At 38.8% G+C, this 16796-nt stretch overlaps 1 protein-coding gene across 8 annotated transcripts in view; it reads left to right on the forward strand.

Moving 5' to 3' along the window:
- The window catches only part of LOC121892073, a 280491-nt gene extending 264088 nt beyond the window's left edge, over positions 1-16403 (forward strand). For all 8 annotated transcript variants that reach the window (XR_006094287.1, XR_006094290.1, XR_006094292.1 and 5 more), the window contains 3 exons: positions 6491-6603; positions 9535-9604; positions 15630-16403. Coding sequence is in view for 1 of the 8 variants with exons in the window: in XM_042404865.1 (XP_042260799.1) it covers positions 6491-6603; positions 9535-9539 (118 nt within the window). In the remaining 7 variants the exon portion in view is untranslated. The remainder of the gene's footprint in view (positions 1-6490; positions 6604-9534; positions 9605-15629) is intronic.
- Positions 16404-16796: the final 393 nt, after the last annotated feature.

Raw genomic sequence — 16796 nt, forward strand, 5'->3', positions numbered from 1 at the left:
CACATATCCTTAGGAATTCTTTGGCTGTTTGGGCCATGTTTTGAAAAACTGATTCAAAATATGTATTTGTAATGAGTTTTGTATGGTGGGATGTAGTGGAATATTATGTACACTCATTTTGCTAAATGTGTAACTCGGTTGAAAAATAATAATTGAGCATCTTAAATTAAAAAGAGAGAGAGTTTCTGGAAATGCATGAATAAAAGAGAATTAAAGTTTTCATTTTTAGTTACCAAATAGGAAAACTTTGAAACTCACAGATTATGTCTTACAGAATTAAATATTCTGTTTCCACCTGACCACACAATGAAGTGTATTGGGCTATAAGTACAAGGCTACTACTGTATATCAGTTCAGGGTTACATTAGGTACCTTGTCCTGCTCTTTATTGGATTTGCGGAAGTTTACACTCCAGCAACTTGAGCTTGTTATCTGAGGTAGTGTTAACATTTACCAAACACATTGGTTTTTCTTTTGTAACACAGAAAGTGAAAGTTTGAAAATACAAAAAATAGAGCATAAATCTAACCTTGGTGTTGCTTTGCTAAGAATGTAAGCTATGCAGCCAGACAGGGTTACTATATATTAAAGCTAAATTGTACTTTTCATACTTAAAATACTTCGAGTGACTAGCTCTACACTGCAATACGAGAACAATGCTGTGTATATATTTCCATGTCTTCTACATGGATTATTAACTTTTGAGGATGCTGACTTTTTGCCTGGAGCGTGTACCTTTAGCATGATATCATGTATGTAGCTATCAAGGGCATATTTAAGAGCCCTTGTAGAAAACTGAAGCAAGTTAGCCGGAGATGGAGTTTTTGAGCTAATTTAGCTTAAATAGCTAGCTAAGTAGAGCTGATAAAATCTGCTAGGGACAGTTGTCATCTGGCAAAATCACGTGTTGTGTGTTTCAAAAATTATCTGCCACAGTTATCATTGTGGCTGCACTGTAAATTGTGTGGGAACAGGAAGTTTGACAGGCATAGCAACAGTAACTAAGGGAGCAGGGCTTTACAAACACTCAACCAGCAGTTTATTTCCCCATTCCGTATTCCCAGTACCCATGAGTTTCAGCCACTGTTGCTATGGAGAGGAAGCCATGGGCGCAAATCAGAGCGAAAGTAATTCAAAACGCTTTGTCGCTGAAGTTGTAAACAACAACCATAATCAAAAGTGACCCAGAAATCAGAAATTAAAAATAAACTTATTCACTCTCAACACCGTAATCTTTAACTTCTGCCCACCGTTAGCGGCACACTTGAATAAATTGTAAGCTCAGTGATTGGCTGTGTCATACTGAAATACATATTTTCTAATGCAGTTGTTCATCTTTTGTACTGATGATTTAACCAGGAGTTTCATGCTGATCAAAGCTGTAGAAGTGCTCAAACTGTGAGTTACAAAACGTTGTCTATGGGTAAAATGAATGGGATTTTTACCTCCGGAATCAGGGGCACCCCAAATAGCTTCTTCTACTTTGCAACCCTGTAGGTGAGATATTGTGGAAATAAGGCAGTATAAATGTCCATTAAAACAGCTATCTTCCCCTGCTTGATCTCTATTATGGTGGTTTAATAGGTGGACACACATGACAAATTACTGACTTTTTCTCCAAACTCCAAACTTTACCCAAAATATTGATTCATTGTTTCCAAAATTGTTCTCGTATATGAGGCCAGCTTGACTTTACACTGAGCCATATTCACTTCCATAACTTCAGGCGAAAAAGCAAACAAAAATGAAAACATCCCATATAGAATCACTGCTAGAAATACCCATGATACACTGTTTTATTTGCAGTATTTCAACCACAAGCTCTATGCTAGGCAAGCAAATAACAGCTCCGTACCTGCAGCTACTCAAGCCTCCCAAGGTGATGCATTCCTTTTTTTTTTTTTTTTTTTGTTTTTTTGCCTGCCACAGCAGACCACCATCATAATGGTGTGGATTGCTTGACTTTCTGTGTGCGTGAGTGTGTCTGTGTGTGTACACAGGAATCACGGGGCACACAGTGGGCAGCTTGCAATGATTTCACAGTGAGCCATTACTTTTGTGCCTGTGATGTATCAAACAGGAATTCATTCTCCTTTTTTTTCTCACATACTCAGATGCCCACACACACACACACACACACACACTCACAGAGGATCTCACACAGAGAGAATGTCCCGGTCGTCCATCTCAACTTGACACCCCAGAACAGTGATGTTTTCCTTTGGTGCCGATGGCATGGGGTATATTTCACTGACTGATAGCGTTCACTCTCTTCGCTGTTCTCCTCTTCTCCTATCACTTCATCAACCTCTCTCGCCCTCTCTCTCTCTATCCATCTATGTCAAGCTCGATCTCTCTTTCTCTCCCACTGTCTCCTGTCTTTGTTTCATTCATACCACTTATATGAGATCTGTAATCGTGATGAAGGCTGTGGAATAGAAAGGTAGGCATGCAACAGCTTCTCCCTACATTCACCACTATACAGTGACATTCAGCATATATAGAAGAGGAGGCAGAGAAGGCAATTTTTTTCACCTATGTGCCATCAATAGTTCATATAGCATTTTGAAAAAAGGGGAACACACTACTTCTTGACAGTCTTGTTGTTACTACGCTATCACTGCTTCTATTGCACTCTTCACCTACACATACACTGTAAACCACAGCTGCAGTGAATCCGTGCATGGAATGTATTTTGGGCGGCCCACTCAAACAGGCTTGCTCTGTCCTGAAATTACTTTTTTATGTAGGATTTCTTTGTTTTTGCAGCAGCAGCAAAAGACACATAGGCAAGCAGCAAATTTTGGGTGATAGAACTGCAGACGAGCATTTTTTTTTTTTTCGCATGGTACTTTGTCTGTTTTCTCTGGTTTGTGAAGGATGAAGTCCAAAGAGTCCACCACCACAAATAAACTGCCAAGCTGTGGGAAAGTGTGACCATTCATGCCTGACTGCTGATCACATGTAAATAAATTATACACCAATCACAGAGGACAAGGTCAAAATATACATACCACATACTGCACCTTACATTGTTGCCATTAAGAACAGTATTTACATAAGTTATATTCTGTAGGTTAGGGTTATAATGTTCTTTTATTAGAGTCACAGTCCAGGACAGAGCCATAACCAAAAAATAAAACCTCTAAAATGTTTTAATAAATTTTTTCCCAACACGAAGGCCTAAACGCTGTTTTAAAGCCTTATAAACACCGCCTGGAACAAAATTATGGTGGTGAAATAGTAAATCCTTTATTTATATATTATGTGTTGCCCTGAAACTGGCCGTAAAAGTGAATAGTAACATTAGAATAACTGCAGGAATAACTCAAAAAATGCACTCAATATCCTAGAGAGATCATATCTAATAGAGTAAGAGTGGATTTAGTTTCCTTTAACAAGAGAGGCTGTTTATAAAGCTCCTTAAAGTAGATATCCAGGATAATTGGGTAACACTCTCCAACCATCTCTGTAGTACTGATGGTGTCTGCTGAGCTAATCTTTTATCCTACTGGTTTACCATCAAGGCTAGAGGGTATAATCCTTTTGCTGAGGGAAGCTTCCTCACAGGAGGGCTGTTAGAGCAACTTTATTTATTCATACTTTCATTTATTTCTCAAGACTAACAAAAGTATGACATGACAGTATGAAACATGCAATGGTGAACATGAACATGAACATGGTACAACATGACATAACTGGATGTGGAAATCATCATAAAAACATGACACAGAGTGCAAAAACTTTTTTTAAAAATGCCAGAACGTAACAACAGGCCTGGTGATATTCTATATTTTTTTCTTATTGTCAATAAAACACATGAAAAGATCAAAACGAACAGTGAATTGATCCTACTAACAAGTAGTGTCAGTGCATCTAAAGTCTGATACATTTTATTCCTCTGTGCTATAGAACTCCATTGTTGTCCAAAAACTATTAAAAACACATCAGTGGGCTACACCATTGCACTGGGTTACATGTTCCTTCATTACCATGAACGTGGGCACTGTAGTTTGTTTTGACTCAATCCCACACACTCTGTGCTGCTGCTGGAAATACTCACTAAACCAAATGTGTATTAATCCGCCGCTGAAAATAGAACCTCAACAAATGCTTCTGTTTGAGTAACTGTTGACAAAAACTACAGTGCCCAGCTGTTTTAGAAAATCACGAAGCATTTTTAAAATGAATGTATATATTTATCAACCTTTGGGCTTTGGGCTACAGTGCCACAGACATGGAAGGGAAGTCAAAGATAATTGTGAAACAGACTAACACATTGTTGGTTTTGATATTTCGATTAGATTCATTGACAATAAGGTGAATAATCTTTTCAGCTGTATCCTGTATATATAATATCCTCTATATATAATATGAATATTATACCAAGAGGAGTCAGGAGTTATGGCTTGAATTATATGTTTACAGGCCGCCATTGGGTGTCACCATGTAACTGCCAGGATCAGTAAGGTTGGGATGGCACCAATAAGATTGATTTCTTTTCTTCATCTTTATTTTTATCATAGTATTGAACTTGTAATTTTAGCCCTGCCCTGGGTCACCCACTCAGGTCAAGGACCTGATCTGTCCCGTTGGGGAATGACAAGCTTATTTGAGTTTTGACATACTTTAGATGATGTTTTACAATGACCCAGCCTCCTCCTTACTTGCCAAACTGGTCCAGTGCTACACAACAGAGCCTCCCTCCACCTCAATGGTTGGAACAGAGAAGCAGACATATTATTGTCCCAGGAGATTCCCTCTAGTGAGTGTGTGACCATGAGAGACAGGATAGAAAAGAGCATGAATGAATGGATGGATAATAAATAATAGTAGGACACATGGGAGAGGGTGCGAATTACAGTTATGTGCCCAAACTTGTATATGAATACTGTCATATATATATATATATATATATGTGCGTGTGTATGTTTTCACCACAATCGGATACCCTTCCAACACTACATCTTTTCTTAATTGCTCAGACCATTTACAAATGTACAGGCAGCAGCATTCTCCTCCACTCAGCCTCTTGACAAGGACCCATTATAAATGTGTGGGAGCTGTGTATCAATATAGCAGCCAGTATCCCTCTTGAGTATTTAATAATGTGTATTCATTACTGTGCACTCCATTTTCCATTACGGTGAGAAATAATAAAGGTGTCCTTCTTTGAGACGAGTGAATAAACATGCAAGTAGAACATCAAAAGATCAAGACATATTGTACTTTTTTTTTTTTTCTATTATTACTTAAATGAACATCAAATAAATGTTTCAATAATATCAGCATAAACGTGCCTAGTTGTTGAGTGAATATGAAAACAGACAAAAACAGCCTTTTTAATTAAATACCAATATAATGTAAAACACTTTTGAACCTGTTTAATTAAGGTTTAGTTGGAAACGGCAGAAAATAATTTTTTATTGTTTGTGATTTAAATCGTTCATTTACTCTCTTCTGCTCAACAATTCTGAGATGTATTTGGAGGTATATTCAAGAACATGTGTATGTGTGTGAGAGCAATTTTTTAAAATGTGAATGGGTATTTTCTCGTTGCTCTATAATAATGATGACCAAACGTCCTCCAACAAACAATGGGAAATGTGCGAGCTGTACGCTGGTGACCAGCCAGACAGACACTGGAGTTTTAGCTTGGATGGACACACTAATCTTGTTATTGTCTCCAAATGCGAAATGGCTTTTCAGAGGCGTTTTATCTAGCAGAGCGCGATATCTTTGCCTGAGTCAATATAATGTTGGATCACTGTAAACAAAATGTCTCTTGTGTCTCCAGTCTGCCAGCTAGTTAGTCAGTTGGACACTGAAGAGTCTTTAGACCCATTCCCCCATACTGCTCTTTTTAGGGGACTATTTAATAGCAATTTCATTAAAAAAAAAACATTAACCTTTGCCTGATTTGTGCTTGAACACATTATTATTCCTAATGAGACAGGTAAATATTTTCCGGTGTGCATTCCAAGCTAAATATTAGAAAATGAGGTGATATTTGCCTCTATATGCTCTGTTGTTAATTATATTTCTATCACAAAGAGACACCACGCAATTCTTTTCAGCTTAGGATGAATATGTTTAATTTCTTTAACAGTATGTGCCAGTGTCTCTTATTTTATTTATTTATTATTATTATTATTTGAGAGAAATAAGATGAAGCAGAAGGATTCAGATGGGGAGAGGCGAGGAGACATTACAATATCACTGTTATCACTGCAGACCCGCTGGACAAAGAGTTTACTATGCTGCTTAATTGTATGTATTTTCACATGAAAGAGCCTCCAATTGATGCATTTTGCAGTTGAATGTAACAATACCCATCATAACTGTCTCCAGACTGAGTCGTGAATGTTCCAAAATCCTAACAACACACAGAAAAGGATTAAATGACAAATTAAATTAGAATACAAAAAAAATGTAATTTCCTTCACTCAGTAGATAGGCACTGCTGTTGCTGATATTCTTTTCTTTGCAGGACGATCCACAAACTACATACACACCACAGGGAGAAGTGGTTGCCAGCAAGCAGCTTCTACACATGCTGTGTGTGTGGAGTGGAAGGAAGCAGAGCTGCTCAAGGATCTGAAGGTGATGAATGCAAGGCTGAGAAGTGAATAAGGGAGCTTTGGGATAATGGCTCAGAGTCAAGCAATATTTGACTGTTGCAGGGGTAATCCTCTGCTCCTATTCCCCCTGCTTGAAGGTGATAATGGCTTTGCACTGCTGCCGAGTTCCACATGCGACTGGGATGAGACGCTGGCGCTGTGTCGTGTCAAAAGGCCTTGCCAAAAAAGATGCCATTGTGTGGCATTAAGCAGTATCTCTCTCAGAGTAGAGAGGCACTCTGTGTGTCCATACTCACGTATCTTAATTTCTTTGTTTCTCAATCCACAGAGTCATTATTAATCAGACTAAGAGGCTGAAGCAAAAATCAAGCTGCAGACAATAATTCAGAGTTTACAGTATGTCTGCTTACTCTAATCTCAAGAGCGATACTTACTGTACGTTGTAAAGGTCAAATTGTACTCAAAGGCTCAGGCTCTAATCCAAATGTAAACCCCCTTGTAGAAACAAAAGCACTGGGATAAAACATTCAGAACTGTTTGATGGGAGTCAGCAAGTATTGATTTTTTTTCCCCCTTCTAAAAAACTGTTCCCTAGTCTCAGTTTTTAGAGTGAATTTAATTGCTGTCAGGTATTTGAAATATTGATATTTATGGCTTTGCTAAACAAAATTAACAAAAACCTCCGAAGATTGGTGAATGAAAAGGTCCATAATCCAGTATCGCCCAATAGACACAGTCAGTCAACAGGGAATAACTTTCAAGTACTTTATAATGATTTCACTCCAAACACCAATATTATAAACCCATATTTTTCAGATGCTGGTAAAATACTTCAATATACACGATGAATGTGCTCAAACTACAACTACACAGATCTTTTGTTCTGCCAATACTGTATGTTGGGGTCGATATCAGCTTCTCCTGAGTTGTATGAAATGAAGACAGTAATTCTTCCATTAAACATGTGGGGGTCACTCTGCATTTTCACTTTTTTCTGTAGAGATTGTACACATTGCTCTACTGTAATGTTCAAACTGTTCAGGGGGTTTTGGTTTGAAGCTATAAGCAATTACTATAAACCCGTATTGTTAAAAGGGAGCCTCTGGACTTTGTGACCACTGGTGGTGCTGTTGGGAAATGTTCTAATGAGCATATCCCTGTTTTGTTTGTATATGATGCTCAACTAGCATGTATGTGTACACGAGTAAAGGCTGGAACATGCTTCTTTTGGTTGCGCATAGACAAACTTACGCAGGGGTTATCTGGAAAAAAAACATTTTAATACCTTTATGGATTTTGAGTATAATGTGTACTGTTTTTTTTTCCATTTGGAGTCCGCCTCCCAGCAACAGTTGAATCACCCAGTCAGTTTGCTTAACATGCAGATCCACACGTGTTGTTGAGATCTGGGAGGTGTACGCATTGGCTTCTTTGGCCTCTGCAACCTACATTACCCATTACATTCTCCTGTGTCCACGGGGATGTTCACATGTATTTTCACAGTAGATCTGCAATGATTAATTGATTAGTCAATTAAGAGGAAATTATTCAGCAACTGCTTTGATAACGGTTTAATGATCCCCCTCCGGTTAAAATTGTGTTTTTCTATTTGTTCCTTCAGTTGGATGTTTGAGCTTCACTCTGCAGAATGATGTATGTGCAGAGTTTGACAATAGGAGGCTGTTTTCACATTTATCTGCTAAAGGAGGAAAGTTTCTCTGTGCTCACCTTAAATCTGAGATTGAGGCGTGTACCTACGAGTATGATTTGTGACATCGCAACTAGTTTGGAAGCCAATTGTGATCTAGTATGTAACTTACACAGGTGTGATGTGGAAACTTGAAGCCTCCAGTGTTTATACACTGAGAATAGACTTTTCAGTTCAGTAGGAGACATCTTGTGTCCAACAGTTCAACTTTTTAAATGAAAAATATTTTCATATTTTCTATAAGGGAGAAGGAAGAGATGCCATTTTAAGGATTTTTAAGGAGGTAATTTCACTTTTTTGTGTTTGTATTTTTATGTTGTTAGACATGTCTGGAGGGGATCTTGATCATTTTTCAAGTGAAAATGGCAAACATCACATTGTTGTAGCTTCTCAAATGTTACAATTTCCTGCTTTTTCTTGTCTTGCATCAGCATAAATTGAATATCTTTGGGCTTTGCACTGGACCAAACCAAACAAAACATTTGAAGACCTGACCTTGGTAATAGACTAAACAATTAAGGCAATTAATTGAGGAGTTAAGCAACAGATTATTCAATAACGAAGCCCTACTTTGCAGAAGCATACTTCCAGCCTAATACGATACACTTCTGTGTTGACTACAGCAAATGTGTAGTAAAACGTGAACTTGAAGATGAAGCGAGAGTGAGAGGAGAGGAGCATCATGTCAGCTGGAGTAGGAGAAGCACCAGTCAAAGCGAATGTCAAATGAAAAGCGAGCTGACTTTTGACAGTTGTTGGCAGCAGCACAGCGAAGAACCAGCAAGGCGGAGAAACATAACAGTAGCCTATCTAAACCCGTAAACAACGTAGGTTTTAAGGCCTCAAGGAGAGATGTAATGCGGTTTGCTGAGAATCACTGAATGCCATCATAACTGAGTGTGTTTTTCAAGGAGACTCCACAGGGTACCTTTAACTCCCATTAACCCACACTACAGCATGTGTCAGGTAGTAGTCAGCCAGCAGTGCTTTAAAGCTTAAATGCTGAGTGATCCTCAAATCGTCAGCAACTTCAGAAACTGAAGATGGGGATTGGGAGGAGGAGGGGGGAGGGGGGGATTCCCGGAGGATCACTTGTGTCACTGCGGCAGCCTGACTACTGATTGGCCAATGTATTTGTGTGTGTGTGTGTGTGTGTGTGTGTGTGTGTGCCAGTCAGTCTTTCAGGCCTTGTTTTAGGGGACTCACCACTTTACTTGTGACTTTCTGTCTTTCTTTTTCTTTCAGGTTGACCCTGATGCTGCCATGCATCGCTATAATGGGAGCCAGGGGGCCCAATTGTGTCCTCTTCACCTGGGTGATCCTACACACACACACACACACAACCCAGAATCACAAGGAGTCCTGCCATCAGTTATGACCTTAATGCTTGTGGGTGTTAGAGATGGCAAGGGGGCCTTGAATCATGATTCATTGCACACACACACACACAAGGGTGCGCATGCTCAGAGGTAAGCTCATGCACTCATAGTCATATCGACACACACACACATTCTCACGGGGTGCTGCTGCCTCTCCCGATGATCATTAGTGAGAACTGGCTTGTCTAATGACGGCTATCCCTGAGCTCTCTCTCTCTCTCTCTCTCTCTCTCTCTCCCGCTGTACGCTCTTTCATTACCCAACATGAATACCTCACTTGTTATCTCTCTCTCTCTCTCTCTACCCCTCTCTGTCTCTCTCTCTGTCTCTCACCCTTTCATACTGACACACACACACATATGCGGCGCACAAACACACACGTGGACACTGCTCTTCTGCGGCACATCTTCAACCATCTCCAACATGACTCCTTGTCTCCGCCTGTGGCCCCGATCCATGTGTTATTGATGGAATCCTTCCAGACACACACACACACACACGGACACACACGCACGCACACTGCCCACTCAACCACCCAATCACACACCGCAAGACCCCAGTGACTAATACTAGCTGATCCTCAGTGACCAATAAAAAGAGCCTGGAGACTGACAGGTTCTTGGCAGCTCTGATTTATTGAGTGGGGTCTCCAGTCTCTCCCCCTCTCCCCTCACCTTAATTACTTTTCCTTTCTCTGTCCTCAATTTTTCTCTGTTGTTTCTGATTCTCTCCTCGCTGTCCTCTTCTTAGTCTCCTTTTCTAGCTATATTCTATCTCTTTTTTTTCTCCTCTTTATCTTTCATGAGTGAGGGGAAAAGAGGCTACGGTCATTTACAACCCACTGATGTCTGAGTGGCCGGTTTCTATTAATAAAATTAGCTGAGACAGTGAAAAGAAGAGGGAAAGAGGGCAGTTAGGGACTAGATGAGAGGAAAACAAAGTGAGGAAAGGAGGAATAGATTGGGAAATAGAGTGAGAGAAGGATATAGATGGATGATAACAAAGTAATCTTGGGGGGATTGCAAGGACCAAGGTAAAGGATACTGCAGATCCTAGAGATATCATGACAGGAGGATTAAGTACCGAAAAAAAAAAATTACTTCTGCAGTGTGTGTGTGTGTGTGCACACGCATCAAGGTAAGGCTGTGAATGGGGTTTTGATATATAAGTCACACACTGATAAGAAAGCTCTGGTTTGTTTCAAAAGTGGAAAATCCTAATATGTTTGAGTTTTTCTCTTCTCACACTTAGTTATGTGTTTCCCTGTGGCAGTTTTGCTATTTTGTATCTCCTCGTGTGCCGTGTTTGCATGTGTGAGAACTTGTACAGTATATCTCTACCACATAGCAGGGAATAACTCACTTGGCGAGGGCAGAGGTGTACTTTTTACCAGGTGGCAGGAGTGCAGGGGTAAAAGGTTAAATTGCTCCTGCCACAGTGAAGCCTTCTCAGTGTATTTTGCAATATAACAAGGGTCAAAGGCGAGCCACCATTACAGATTCACTGAGACATGAGGTCGAAATGTCTCAGCACTGAATGCACTAAACTAATAATTTTGCTAAGTGTAAATTAACCCCGTTAAAAAAACATATTCTACAATATGGTTTTGCTTTGCTGAAAACACACTGGCTCACCCAAGATCATGTTCAATGCTAAACTTTTTTTTTTTTTTGCATCTAATGCCAACGATTTCGTTAATGAAAACTATGACTAAATATGTTCGTCAGCAACCTTTGTTTACATTACTAAGACAAGACGATGACGAGATGGCACCATCATCATTAAACTTTGACTATATCAACATGCAATATTATTGATGAAAACTGAAAAACTTAACGAAATCTCTCTTTATCTTCCTTGACAAAAAAGAGGAGACAAAATGTTATGGCCTGAGCAGCACATTAGCAGAGCAGCAGTTGCAGCAAGTGCACCGTCTTTGTGTCTACAGTGGAGGCGTTCAGTTGCAGTGTTGAGTGTAGGTCAACCATGTTTTGGAAGTCCTCACAGCCCAATAGACAATGACTGTAGTTACACACATAAAAGAGAGGAAAATAGTCTTCAGGTCATGTTTATGTATGCACAGTGCGAGTGAAACGCGAGCCATTATGCAGCCCAGACAGCTGTATTGATTAAAATTGCAGTGTATAACGTTACCTTTCCTTATCGTGGTTGTTGTTATTCTAGCAAACCTTGCCTTGTTAGTCTTTAATATTGATGCCATGTGAACTAGCTTGCTAGACAGCAATTTTACCTTATGTCATTATTAAGTCCATGCATGGAGCACATTTGAACTACTTTTATTTCCATTGTTCAGAACAGAAAGGTAAGTTTGTACTTTGGGCAACCAAAAAATTGGTTTCAACATGTTTTGTTGTCTGTACAGCTCTCATTGTTTTAAAGACAGTATTGGGCCCCAGTTGTTGAATTGTGTTGGTTCAAAATAAATAAGCAAATCAGAACGTTTGTTTCAAATGTTTCATGTCTGGATGTATTCCTTAAATTGATACCATCAGACCAGACACTTTCTGCAAAGCTGCATTCTTAATCATTCAACCTGTGTTTTTTATCAGATAATAAAATCTTGTGTGAAACGAGTTTGACTAAAACGACAAAAAATGTTGGTTTTGGCTTGACTAGATTGACTGAAATGTTCAATATAATCTGATAGCTAAAAAAGACTAAAATGCAGTTTTCATTGACTAAAACTATACTAAAATAGTTCTGGTTTTCTTTGACTAACCCTAACAGGATAAAGTTGACTTAATATGATAAAAACTAACAAGGACATTTGACACAAGACTAACAAAAAATAGCTGACAAAATTAACACTAATGCCAAAATTTTTCAAAATTCTCACTTTTTGCAATGCACATGGCAACTGCAGTATGCTTAAGGTTAGGAAAAGATTGTGGTTTGGGCACACTACTTCCTGCATTGGCACTGAACATTGGCATCTGACATAAATTGCAAGGTTCAGAATTGTCAAATATGGATGTAATCCCTCAGATAATGGGCTACTTAACCAAGTCGTTTTTGCCTACACTTAACTAAGCTCAAACCATTGAAGTGGCATAATAGAAAACTCTCAAATGAGTCTTTTTTGGAATGGTCTATTTGGTCATTTTGGATGGCAGTGACATGAGAACTTGTTTTATAAAAACAGTCTAAATCTTTAAAAAGCTGCAGAAGCTCTGGATGTCTTTAGAAATCACTCATCAAATTTGCTGTTTGGCTTTTTTGATGTCATATCAAAGAGTTTTGAAGAAGATGTCACCCTTGAAACTACGCCTGTCAGAACACTGTCAGATTGTTGAGAAAGATAAAAGGAGTTGAAAAATGATCTTGCTTTTTGGCCTTTTAAAAACACTGAAAGCAACAGTTTGTACTTTTTTAGGTGAGAAAGGGTCATCAAAGAATAAATATCAAGAATAAATGAACTTATCATTTGACACTTTGTCATGATTATGTGAACAAAACAATTCATATCTCTAGAACAAAATGCCAAATATATCTATCTATAACTTCTACCTGAAAAATGATTATGAAATGTGTTAATAAGAGTACAAAATATAAGGTAACATTTTGTGGAAAGCAACTTCCCCACCATCCCCTCATTTAAATCCCATTAGTTGGATGGGAGAAATTGCCCTGTGGTACCGAGCAACTCTATGATACATGTTAGAACAGAGAGATGTTAAGATGAATGTCCAATGTTCTCAATGCATTTTTGAGTTGCACTTTGAAGCTGCATGTCACCACACGCAGTAGATGTTCAGAAAGATGCCCCGTGTCCTCAGTGCATATGTGAGAACACTTTGAAGCTGAATTTCTCTTGAAAGACAAAGCCTCACTCCCAACGCAGTGTGTCACTTTTCTATGTTCTCACCCATTTATGTTTGAACATAGTTGGATGAAGTTACACTCGAGTCTCTTACAATATCCAGTCTGTTCCAAATTTCTCTTAACTCTAATATAATCCACACTTAGATGGACGGAGTGCAACCAATTACTGCTTTTGTTTTCTCTCTTATTTGGGGTCATACTCAGCAGACGTTTCCTTTAGCTCATCGGAGCAGATTGTACTTAGAATTCTCAATAAGCTCCAAAGACCAGAAGATACAATAGTGAGAAGAAAGGATTTTTTTTAGATGTTTTTGTTGGGCTGCCTGCCTGTGTAAGCTTTCATCAAACAGACTATTTTTTGAAACATTGGCCACCAGATAAAGCCTCCTTGAAAAGCTGTTTTTTTTAAATTATATACATTGTATTGGGTTTATTTTCAGTAGCATTCAAAGTCTTGGTCTTGTTTTTTTCTCTTGTCCTCACCTGTTTCCACTTCCTCTAATTAGTCTATACCATGTATTCTAGCAGATTTGCCATTTCTCACCTGTCCACTAGCTGCTACCATAGAGTTCCCTGCCTCTGCTCATCAGCTGACCCAGTCACCTGCCTGCACAGCTGTTCCTGATTATCAATTAGTCCTCTACAAGTAGAGGACTGCTGCCACATGCTGTTGTTTTGCCAATCTGTGTTTGTCTGGTCTGTCAGACTGCTCTTACCCAATATGCATTTTCTGAGTCATAGACAGATTTCTGGAGTCAGTGTGCTTATTAAAGCTACCAATTTTAACTCGACAGAAGAATTGAGCTTTAACAACATGTGCTGAACACAGTTTCTCTTGGTGCCATGCAACATATTCGACCCATTTCCAAAGAATTTGTCCAGGATTGTTTTGTAATCTGAGTCACCAACTTGGTGTGTAAATGTCATTAGATAGGATAGGACATTAGATATTGATTGTTAGATTAAATGTGTGTAATGTCAAAAGCTTGATGCCCTACTAGCACAGGAAAAAAGGTTAAAATTATGCTAATTATTAATATTTCAGGGAAACATTAGCAATAGCTTTTATCCAAAGCAACTTACAAGCAAGAATGATTTGCAGAAGAGAGTGACCTACCTAATTGTCCATCTCAGTACATCTAAGCTAACTGCCACAATGGCCCTGCTAACTGGAAACGCGTGTCATAACTATGGACGAATGACCGTTCATAGCTCTAATGTGCAGCTCACATAAATGCAAAGTTCAAATGTATGTTCTTGTGGCTCTTCGGGACACTGTGCCTCTTCTCTCATATATGTTGAGTCATCGCCACTGGGAATACTGGAACATTAAGTGCTCACTGCTTCACTTTAACAGAACATAGAATAGCTTTCTCTCACGAAGTGGCAAGCTTTTCAGTTTATGCTTAACATATGTATGCAGTAGGGCATGACTCTAAGTGGTTAGCTTGGTTTTAACCTTTGGTTCAGTGTTTCTGTAATTGACAGACACTAATGACCTGGCCTTTTAACTGTACTATGCTGTTTTTATAGTAGTTAAATTAATTGTTGTGTGTGTGTGGTGTTTTTTTTGCTGCTCTCTGCAAATCTACTTGTCAGCAACATAACACTCCACTGGTATATCTGCACAAAGGTTAGCTCTAACCGTATTACAAGCAGGTATATGAGTAGAAATTGCATTAGTGCTAAATGTAAATCAATAAATTAAGAATGTAAACAGCTGAGCTCATGTTTAATCAATGTCTAATGCCTGGGCTTCATCAGCGTAAGTAGTAGACCATGGGTTGTTTTGTCCACTATGATATGGTGGTCTGATTGGGCCTCTTTCCTCAGATAAATTACACCAAGATGTACTTACCGCAGCACTACACTACATATGAATCTTGCATTCATATTGTGTGTGTAAACATAATCAATCTCTCTCAAACTACTCTACATTGCAGTTAAACTGCTACTTATCATTTCTTCCTTATTTCTTATACTTTGGAATTGGTGCTAGTTGTGTATGACCTTTTTGGGGGACACATGAATTATGGAAATGTAGCATATGCAGTTGCCCTGAAATGTCCTGTGAAAAGGAATAATGTATAGTGTTTCTCTCATTTCTTCACTCTGCAGGGTGTTGTTCAACACGGATGCTCCAGCTGTGCCTGGATGTCTTTTTTCTTTTTTTTTTTCCTCCTGCCAGTCTGACCTCATCAAAGATACCATCAGCGGTCATTCACCAGATTTCTGTCTCCACGCGCAGGGCTGCACTGATGACAATAGATTGACACTGACATTGAACTGGACATGAGTTAAGCAGCATGGGGGGTAGCAGTGTCTGTAGGCGTGTGTGTTTTTCTGTTTTGTCAGATTCTGTTGTAATGTGAGTTCATGTTGAGAACAAATCTGTGTTGCAGCTCTTTCATTCTATAGGCTGAAAGTCATGTTTTCCATGTTTAAGTCAAACCTTTTTTAAAATGGTTATATGAACATATTTAAAATGCAGACAGAATGCATTTGATTGGTTTAACATTAGCTTGAGGTAGAGTCTGCTCAGGCACATTTTTTATATTTCACAAAAAAGTCAAACTTAATTCATTTAGCAGCAGTCTAATCAAAAACAGCCCTTTTTCTTTGAAGGTAATTCAATCCCTAACAGAAATGTCCTTTTAAAAATGACAGATTTTATGCAAATCTGTAGCAATGACTAGATGTGCCTTAGCATTTTTGTGAGTCATGTCAACATATTAAAAGCACTGTCTGCCCACAGCTTCAAGATAAACAAGAGATGTTGCTGTGATGTCAATTTATCAACATGGAAAAATGACATTTTTATGTTTTGAAACACAACTGTTAAAATCCATACATTCCCAAATATTCAAACTGCAATAAAGGTATTTAAGCATCCACTGTCACATTTGTGAAGTTATTTAAGACCATTATTAGGAACTGAAGTTTGACAATGAAACTGTTATGCAAACCATAAGACCACAACAAATCAAATGCACCATATTCTAGTTGAATTAGTTTGCAATAACCCTTTCACCTCCTTTTTTTTTTGGGCTGATCTGAAAAATGATCCAATGCCTGACTCAAAACTGTGATCTTGAACCATGAGGTTTGTGATCCATTGCACCCCTAGCTCCAGCCATTGTTTTTAAATTATGTTTGGTGGTATGTTGCGGCCCAGTATCCATAGGAACTGCATTGACTCGTCACGATTTGCGTCCAACGCCAATGTTAAGTGTCAGTGCAGGAAATAGTGTGTCCTTCATGTAGCGAGGTGGAAAGAAAAGGGTG

This window comes from Thunnus maccoyii, chromosome 24, assembly GCF_910596095.1.
Source record: "Thunnus maccoyii chromosome 24, fThuMac1.1, whole genome shotgun sequence".
Classification (NCBI taxonomy): Eukaryota; Metazoa; Chordata; class Actinopteri; order Scombriformes; family Scombridae; genus Thunnus; species Thunnus maccoyii.